We start from the raw sequence: 10660 nt of genomic DNA, 5'->3' as shown, positions 1-10660 counted from the left end.
CTAAATCTAATCAAACAAGGAAATTAAAGATATAAAACCAATTTGCTATATTTTACGTAGGATACTTTCGATGAATTCAGGAAATAAAACGTAACGGTCACAAGGGAAGAAGAACAGGTCACAATTTAGTTTTGAGATAATAACAAGAAAATTATTTTATTTTGCTAAAATATTGTTATATATGCATTTTTATTCAACAATAAAACTGCGAGACAAATGTATTTCATGTTCTAAAATTTGTAAATTTTATTCATTCCAAATACTAGTTGATATTATCTTTAAAGATGGATACTCAATATCAACAAGTAACAATAAATTAATATCGTATGATTTTCATACATAGAGCTTGCTGTTCGATGTGAGCCAAGGCTCCGTGTTGACGACCTATAATGGTTTACTTTTATAAAGTGTGACTTGAATGGAGAATTCAACTTGTCTCATTGACACTCATACCACATCTTCTTATATCTATGAATAATAATTATTGAAATTTGATGAATATTTAATGAGCTATCTAGTACATTGTACTTTGATACCGACATCTTCATTATGCAAATTTCAACTTAATGACTTTGGACCTTATAGAATGTTACCTACATACATATTTTAATTTCAAATATTTTCAATTAATTTTTAATGTTCATTTAGAAAAGATAAAGAAGACGAGTTGGTTGATGAAGACATTTATCGAATTTCTAATCACGTCAACGTCCATCACGGTTGAGTAAAGTATTGATGAAAATTTGCTAAGGCCAACGAATACGATTGATACAGGCACATAGGGATGTCCGGTTGCTTTAATTTTATAGTCCCGTAATGTGTTTTAGAGCAGGTGTACACCAACAAACGACAATCAATGCAATTCAGGCTAAACATTTTGATACAGGCACAACGCGAACCATACCTGCGGGAGCCCAACCAGCCTTTAACCCGACAAAGAGATTTAAAAATGCAAAATACTTTAATAAAATCGCTGTTGCTTTTCTTCTTGTGTTTTAGCCGTGCACGGACTGATTTTGGAACTTAAATGGATAATCTATATCCTTTTTCTTCTATTATCTATAAAGCCAATTGTAAAGGGGTTGACTGAATCGACATTATACAAAGCTAAAAACTAACAAGAATACTAATTTAAAGACAGAAAGTTACGACTAGAGAGTCACATATGTTTTATGTTAACTTCAAAACATATGTCGACTTTTTTCAGAACCTTTTAACCTGTTTACTCCTTGAACATAGTCCTACATGAACTATGCCTCAGTATCAATGTAAGCGTTTGCAAACCACTGACGGATTATTAATGTGGATTATCTTTCAACTGGATGTTGAAAATCTTTGAATTGTAATTAAATATAGTTAATCTTGTAATGCTAAAACAGTCTACTGAGCCAAGTTTTTAACCATTATCATAATGCGTAAAAAAAAAATTATTAATAATCATTTACACCTAGAAAGTTTATTCAGTTCTGTCATTATATCATTCCTGCAATTACACCAGCACCCATTCCATCTAGAGCCCCACTTGCTTCTTTCTTCACAAATCTTTTCATTTTTTGAGTAATTTTCCACATTATTCCTAGTATAAGACAGAGGAGAGACGATACTAAACAGAACCAAAAGGTCCAATTTATATTATCAGGGTCATTAGTCCCGTGAATTATGGCTCCAATTAGTAGCATTCCAACTGAAAGAAACAAACATTTATATTTTATTATAAATGTGAATGATACACTTCATTATGGGGATTCTTTTTTTTTCCTTCTTTATTCCCTCATCAGAATATAAACATACAACTATGTATATGTAAAGAATATTTAGAAAAATATATTGTTGCTATTCGGTTACTTTTTCTTTCACTGGCAATTTTGCCATAAGACACCATTCAACTTCAAGCCATTCGAAAATTCACAGTGACTATTTTGGTACGTTATTGGCGGGTTTTCCTCTTTTTATTTACATTTTGTCGGAGAGTCGTATACATATCATTTGATTTTAAAAGTCCATCAAAAAAGACTATACCCATTAGCTTTGGACTAGGCACAGAAAGTATGAAACAAAAATCACATATATTAATCCAATGGATATAATGTAAAGATATTAGTCATACAACCAACCTGAGAAAAGTATAGATTGGTTGTACATTGTACACATTACACAACCATACGAAATTCAGTTACTTTAGTCATATCATATCCTTAAATCATACGAAGAATATATATATAAAATATTAAATAATAAAATATTTGATTTCACCTTGTTGAAATGCGTTTCTCTTTTTAATATAACCGGTTTTAATATACCATAATATTTCAACAAAATCTGATTTGGGTACATTTCAATGAGACAGCAACTCGACAACAAATATTTAACATGTTTTACACAAATCTTCCAGAGACCAACGAGGAAATTTAAATATCACTTGAATAATATTCGTATCAATTAGAATATTGATCGTTTTAGGAATTAACGCAAACTTCGGCACAACAGCAATGAATCAAATTCTGAGAGTTATTTTATATATCTGAAGCAAGTGACATTTGAATTAAAAAAAAATCATCATGAATGATACATCCATACGTTGCCATATATTTTATTTCACTTTTCTTAATTAAAATAAGTACACGTTTATTTATCGTCTTGCGGTACATACTCATGCATGTTGTAATCAGAAAGCAATATATCGTTTACCATTTTATATACCTGCAACTGGTTGAAACCTGTAACTATTTTGAAGTTTTTAGTTTTTTTTTTATCTAACTTTCGATGATAAAGTGTTGAATTAAAAAAATAATAGCTTTAATGTTCATCTTTATCAAGAATTTCAATAACGGCCGGGAAAAAGACTACACATAAACAAACCACAACCACTGAATTACAATATGCTCGTTTGGTGTGAAAATCAGACAAAATTAATGTTAATTCATTTGAATGAAATTTCTATTAGCGGGACAAAATATTTCATATTGCATTACTAGGAAATTTACGACTACCGACAGGGGAAATTAAATAAAATAAACACCATTCAGATTCCGACACATATTTTGTTTTCCATTTCTCTGAGTAGGAATAACGTTACATTCTGTATTCAATAACGTCACACGTTTTCGGCCAAATTCTAATGGTATCAATCATCTTTGAAGCCATTTATCTCAAAAACAAGGATGGTGACATATAAGTTTCTATACGTGTATGGATTCAGTATGCAATCCTGGATATTATGTTAGTTTTTTGTTTTTCTCCGTATATCAGAACATAGCCATCCATTGGAAAATCTAAAAACTTAAGCCGAAAAATAGGCATTTCCCCTATATACCTAAGTAAATTTGTCGCCAAAATTGACGTTTTCTTATGAAAATACCAAGAAAACAAAAATGGTGACCCCCATTTTTTATTACATAGTCTGATGTAACTCGAATCAAAGAACACATGTGCCAAAAAGTTTGGAAATCGGGAGATATGCCATTCGGTATCGTGTTACCTTAAAACACTTACAGTAAAAATAGCATCGTTCATGAACAATTTGAGATTGAAGGATACCCAACATTTTGTTCAACAGTACTTCCTTAAGTTCTATTTGTCGTTATACAACGTTGCAGATGTGAATTGATTTCCAATGAGATAACTTTGTACTACAGACTAAAGAATACCAGAGCGCAAATGCTGAAATGTCTCTTCTGCTTAAGTTATGATAGTATATTTTTTCAACGTCTGTAATATCACTTGAGAGTTTAACTAGAAGTGTCAAATACATGTACGCTTAAGATTGTCAATGGTTCATAAAAAGAGGTCAAGGTCAGATAAACCATGCCATACAGATCTCTACAAACATCCCGTACACCAAATATAGGTCTTCCGATCCTCACACTTAGAAACTGACAAATGTAAAAGTTAGGTCTGGTCAATTAATTTGGAACATAAGGTCGATAGTATATTTACCCCTACCGACGGCCAGACATGGACATCTTACTATCATTCGATATATCTAATACAATTGACGTCATACATGAAACATGCAGACAGACAGGTACACCATACACCAAATACCGTGGTGTTATAACATACAGGTATAAAAGGCCAAACAACATAAAACGAGCATTGCCAAATGATGCATGGTTATAAGGTCAATGTTATTTGAAACCTTGCAGAAGTAAAACATGTACACCATACACTCATAACAACAGAGTTATCCCAAAGCTTAAAGAATCCGCGATACGGACTTGACCACAAAACTAATTCTTGATCCATGAAATGAGATAAAGTCGAGGTCAGGTGAATCCTGTCTGACGGACATGTAATTTATAGGATCTAATATACAAAATGTAGTTATCCTATAACTCGTTATAAGTGAGTACTTCACATGACAATAAAAACCTTCATCCTACAATCAGCCAATTATTATACAAATAACTCTCATGTTCACAAATGCACAAATAATAATTTGTTTGTATTTTTTGTTCTCCTGTTACTCCGCTTATATCTTGAGCAAGCGATTATATGGATTGTCTTTATAAGTATTAGTTCATTGGCTCCTCGAGGTTTATGTTTGAACAAGAGCTATTGTGCCGGATGTAATCCTGGTACCTTTGATAACTATTTACAGGCTAATAGATATAATTTTTTTATACATAAAATGCTTCAATTTAATTGAGGATATCGGCCTATTAAGTTTTTCTCAGTACCTATAACAAATGTTAATTATTATATAATTGAAGAACAATCTAAACGTCGTCGTAGCATCAGATCTTTCACGATCATGTTCACGATCTTCAAAAAAGCGGTACGGATTCTTTCACGATCAGAAAAATCAATTTTGTGTAAATATTTCTTTTTTTACCAAGTTTCATATTATGATTATACAAAATAACGATGAGAACCATTTTATTCATTCAAATAGAATGCTTTTATTCGGAAAAAGTAGTTTATTTTATTCGAATTTTGTGAAAAAGTCATGTTTCTTTACATTTTTTATGTCTTTGAAATGTCGAGAAGCAATCTGCCTTTTGTTGTTGCAAAAACTATACACTTTTTAAACTAAATTTTCTCACAACCTGATTATAATGTTGAACCATTTTGACAGACAGTTGTATTTTGTTGTAAATTTGAATTATGAAATTGAAGCACGTCTTAGTCTCTTCTATCTTAAGGATAATGCTGTCTTATAAATACGATTTATATCAACACTATTAATTAACATTTGATAATTAGAGGTAATCATGTGACAAATACATGTACGAATAATTCTTTAAATTGATGGTCATCCTTTAAAAGTTACTGTCATTCTTTATAGATTACGGTCATCCTTTTCAAACTACGGTCATCTGTTTACCAATCACGGTCATCCTTGTAATATGTTACGGTCATCTTGGAAATATTATAATGATGATTTACGAACATCTTTATAACGATTTTTTTTAAATCCAATTTCCAGTTCGAATTCGTACACATTTCTCATAAGTAATTTTCGATTTCCGTGTGAATCTTTTACATCGTATCAATGAATGCTTTTTTTATTTTATAGAACGCCTTTAACAGACAAAACAGAAACTGACCTAATTTTTCATCATTCATCTAGGGATGACCGTGAATGCAGTTACGGTCATCAACTTTTTTTCTTTCTTTTTTACCCCATTGGATATAGTACATTGTAACCTTTTAATACTATTGAATACTCACAAGAAGCTAACTGAAGGGAGAAGTTCATGTGATAGCATTCACAATTACACATAGTTTGTGAATAGCATAATATCACTAGGTTTGTTCCATCCCAACATATCAGGAAAAACATACAACTATCCGCACAAACGAATAGTCCAAAGGCAGCTTTTAGTCCACATCCTAGAAAAATAACAACATCTGATGAGTAAACCTAGAAGTACATTATGTACTTCATGTAGTATTATAAATATCTTTATTTATAATGTTTTCTACTTTTCCGTCGAAGACTTATTGGTTTTGTTCTGATGACTATTTTTTTCAACCTATAAAAAAGAAAATGTAGTATGAATCTCGTATGATTGCCAATGAGACAACTGTCCACAAGAGACCAACATCTAATCTTTTTCTTTAGCTATTTGGTTGTTTCACAAGATGTCGCTTATATATTTAGTCTTATTATATCGAACGGTGTATACGCTTCCATTGTAGGAGTCGTTTAGCTGACCTTGTTTTGTCTTATGTGTACTACTATTTCCCATTGATGGGTTTATATATCTATGTACAATCGAGATTCAGTAAGTAATTTCGTGAAATACTAATACTAAAAAAAGACAAACAAACCTAGTTCGCTATTCAAAATGCTCCAATTATCATTCGCTATTCCAATGATAGCAGATAATGTCAGAATCCATGCAATCATAGTCACACAAAGACTTGTAATACCACGACAAACAGCTATTCCCGCATTAGCTTGACCAACTGGACTGGCTGCCTCCATTTTGGCGGACAAGTTAATTGTTTTAAAATGATATTGAATACATACTACTGAGCTTCCTTTCAAATAATTTCCTTGGAGGAAACCTATCGAAAGAGGTATTGTTACGGAAACAACAAACTTATCTTTCAGTTATCTCTGATCATCTTTGACCTTCGTGAACTGCGTTGTATCCTGTATTTATAAACGATTCTAAGATTTATTGGGCATCTAATGTACGATAACAAATTACATAAAAGGTGGTACTTAAGTAGGATACAATAAAAGAGGGAAGAAAGATACCAGGACAGTCGAACTCATAAATCATCAATGAACTGAATGGCTAAAATGAAAAAGACGAACAGACAAACAATAGTACACATGACACAACATATAAAAGAAAAAAAATAAGCAAAAAACTGGGGGTAATCTCATGTGCTCCGGAAGGGTATGCAGATCCTGCTCCACATGTGGCACCTGTCGTGATGCATATGTTATAACAAATCTGGTGAATATGTAAAGTCACGGTAGATCAATAAGGGTAAAAAAATATAAAGAATGAAAAGTCGCGGTGGTATAAATGTACGAAAAATACATAATATTGATACATAAGAGACAATGGAGAATCACTTTGGTATCAATGTGGAATAAATTAATAAAAAAAGACAATAAAATCACGGGTGTATCAATGTGAGGAATATACGTAATAGACAATGAAAAATCACGGGGTATCAATATGGGGGAAATACGTAATAAACAAATGAAAAGTCACGGGGGTATCAATATGGGGAAAATACGTAATAGACAATGAAAAGTCACGGGGTATCAACGTGAGGAAAATACGTAATAGACAATAAAAAGTCATGGGAGTATCAATAGGGGGGAAACACGTAATAGACAATGAAAAGTCACGGGGTATCAATATGGGGGAAATACGTAAAAGACAATGAAAAGTCACGGGGTATCAATATGGGGAAAATACGTAATAGACAATAAAAAGTCACGGGGTATCAATATGGGGAAAATATGTAATAGACAATGAAAAGTCTTGGGGGTATCAATATGGGGAAAATACGTAATAGACAATGAAAAGTCCAGGGGTATCAATATGAGGAAAATACGTAATAAACAATGAAAAGTTACGGGGTATCAATATGGGGAAAATACGTGATAGACAATGAAAAGTCACGTGGTATCGATATGGGGAAAATACGTAATAGACAATGAAAAGTCACGAGGGTATCAATATGAGGAAAATACGTAATAGACAATAAAAAGTCACGGGGTATCAATATGGGGAAAATACGTAATAGACAATAAAAAGTCACGGGGTATCGATATGGGGAAAATACGTAATAGACAATAAAAAGTCACGGTGGTATCACTATGGGGAAATACGTAATAAACAATGAAAAGGGCTATTGGTACTTTACGGAACGGAACGGAACGGAACGGAATTTCATTTAAGGTAGCCATGAAAAGTCACGGGGGTATCAATATGAGGAAAATACGTAATAGACAATAAAAAGTCACGGAATATCAATATGGGGAAAATACGTAATAGACAATAAAAAGTCTCGGGGGTATCAATATGAGGAAAAAACGTAATAGACAATAAAAAGTCATGGGGGTGTCAATATGGGGAAAATACGTAATAGACTATAAAATGTCACGGGGTATCAATATGGGGGAAATACGTAATAAACAATGAAAAGTTACGGGGTATCAATATGGGGAAAATACGTAATAAACAATGAAAAATTACGGGGTATTAATACGCGATATGTACGTAATAGACAATGACAAGTTAGGAGGTATCAATAGGGAGAAATATGTAATAGACAATGAAAATTCACGGGGTATCAATATGGGGAAAATACGTAATAGACAATGAAAAGTCACGGGGTATCAATATGCGATAAATACGTAATCGACAATATAAAGTCACGATGGTATCACCATGGGGAAAAAACGTAATAGACAATGAAAAGTCACGAGGGTATCAATATGGGATAAATAAGAAATAGACAATGAAAAGTCACGATGGTATCTCTCCGGGGAAAATACGCTATAGACCATGAAAAGTCACGAGGGTATCAATATGGGTTAAATACGTTATAGACAATAATAAGTCAGGGGGGTATCAATATGGGGAAAATTCGCCATAGACAATGAAAAGTCACCAGGATATCAATATGGGATAAATACATAATAGACAATGAAAAGTCACTGGTTATCAATATGGGGAAAATATTATGAGACAATGAAAAATCAGGGGGAGGGTATCAATGAGGGAAACATAGATAAAAACAATGAAAAGTAACGATGATATCGATATGGGATAAATACGTAATAGACAATAGAAATAATACTAAACACTGAAGAGTTTATTTTGCTTGCAACTGCAGTATAAGACACAGGTTTATTTGATACGCAGAAGAGCATTCATTTAGTATTTGTTAGAATAATCTGTTCTAATGACACGTAAAATTGAAGACTGTAAGTTCAATAAGAGAATGATTTAAATGTTTATGCCCCACCTACGATAGTAGAGGGGCATTATGTTTTCTGGTCTGTGGCTCCGTTCGTTCGTCTGTGCGTCCGTTCGTCAGTGCGTCCGTTCGTCTGTGCGTCCGTTCGTTCAGGTTAAAGTTTTTGGTCAAGGTAGTTTTTGATGAAGCTAAAGTTCGATCAACTTGAAACTTAGTACACTTGTTGCTTATGATATGATCTTTCTAATTTTAAAGCCAAATTAGACTTTTGTCTTTTGTTTTTTTTTCACGTTTCACTGAACATAGAAAATGAAAGTGGAAGTTTCAGGTTAAAGTTTTTGGTCAAGGTAGTTTTTGATGAATTTGAAGTCCAACCAACTTGAAACTTAGTACATATGTTCCCTAAAGTATAATCTTTCTAATTTTAATGCCTAACTAGATTATTTCCCAATTTCACGGTCCATGGAACATGCAAAAGGATAGTGCGAGTGGGGCATCCGTGTACTTTGGACACATTCTTGTTCCATTTATTTGTTGTCGCTCCGAAGTGGACTTTTTTTATGGACACCACTTTAAAACTTACTGGCAAATCTGTTGAACATAATTATATTGAAATACTTTTTGTAATGTTCTCAGATGTAGCTCAATGACATGCCATTTGGAGAAATGCCAGGACACTGTCTTTCCTAATTCCTTTATTTCAACGAGGAGAAAAAAATATATTGACATACACACTTTTTCATAGCGTGGTATTTGAAGAATAAACTCGATTTTACTGACCCTTTTATATATATTTTTTTCTATGTAGGATATTGAGTTTTTGGTCAGGTGTATCTACATTTTATCCTTTTTGACAAATTACATGAAACTTAATTAACAGGCATTTATTTATTGTGTTTTAGATTTCTGTAATTCATACAAAATGACCGTTTTTGTTGTTATTTATTTTGGAATTATACACGCTCTATTGAAAACTGTGACATCAAAGTTGTTAGTTTGATGCATAAAATTTTTAATTATTGTTTAATGACGTTTCGTAGCTAAAATGTTTTTGTTGTTATTTATTTTGGAATTATACACACTTTATTGAAAACTGTAACATCAAAGTTGTTAGTTTGATGCATAAAATTTTTAATTATTGTTTAATGACGTTTCGTAGCTAAAATGTTTTTGACATTTTGTTAAATGTCCTTATTATAAAAATCTAAATTTAAACGCAATGTATAAGTTGAATGTTATCACAAATTGAAACCAGGAACTTTAATTAATTTTAGCAACTTATTTTGACATGGATTTATTCTGAGATCTTCTGAGATGGAAGCAGACAACGATTCTAATAGGAGAAATCATTCTGGTAAAGGATTAGGGGGTAATAAACGTCATAGGAAGCGATGCACATGCTGGTTACCAAGTAAACCATCAATTAGACGTCTAGCCCGAAGAGGGGGTGTGAAAAGAATATCTGGCTTGGTTTACGCGGAAATAAGAGGTGTTTTGCGTGTATATTTACAACATGTTCTACATGACGCCATCGTTTACACGGACCATGCGAAGAGGAAAACTGTTACAGCTAGTGACGTCATCCATGCTGTAAGACATCAGGGATGTACTTTGTATGGATTTGATTGTAAATAAAATCAACAATTATGCATGTGTTGCCTCTGCCATAAACAATTTGAGAAATAATACATGCAATGTACACATGCTTTTGATCATAATTGATGATTTACTTATAAAATCAATGAAGTATGAAAACCAT

General features: G+C 32.5%; 2 protein-coding genes across 2 annotated transcripts; one reads left to right on the top strand and one right to left on the bottom strand.

The window, feature by feature from the left end:
* LOC134688457 (uncharacterized) lies at positions 1-6499 on the bottom strand. Its single transcript, XM_063549192.1, has 3 exons — positions 6277-6499; positions 5674-5835; positions 1-1684 (listed from the first exon to the last, which is right to left on the bottom strand). The coding sequence occupies exons 1-3, from the start codon at positions 6431-6433 to the stop codon at positions 1473-1475; spliced, it is 531 nt and encodes a 176-aa protein (XP_063405262.1). The 5' UTR covers positions 6434-6499; the 3' UTR covers positions 1-1472.
* A 3716-nt stretch (positions 6500-10215) lies between these two features.
* Positions 10216-10536, top strand: LOC134688127 (histone H4-like). The gene has a single exon (XM_063548599.1). It carries the CDS (start codon positions 10216-10218, stop codon positions 10534-10536), a length of 321 nt encoding a protein of 106 aa, XP_063404669.1.
* Positions 10537-10660: the final 124 nt, after the last annotated feature.

Source organism: Mytilus trossulus, chromosome 10, assembly GCF_036588685.1.
Source record: "Mytilus trossulus isolate FHL-02 chromosome 10, PNRI_Mtr1.1.1.hap1, whole genome shotgun sequence".
Taxonomy (NCBI): domain Eukaryota; kingdom Metazoa; phylum Mollusca; class Bivalvia; order Mytilida; family Mytilidae; genus Mytilus; species Mytilus trossulus.
Note: the sequence above shows the minus strand (reverse complement) of the source record. Positions and strands in the feature narration are given on the sequence as shown.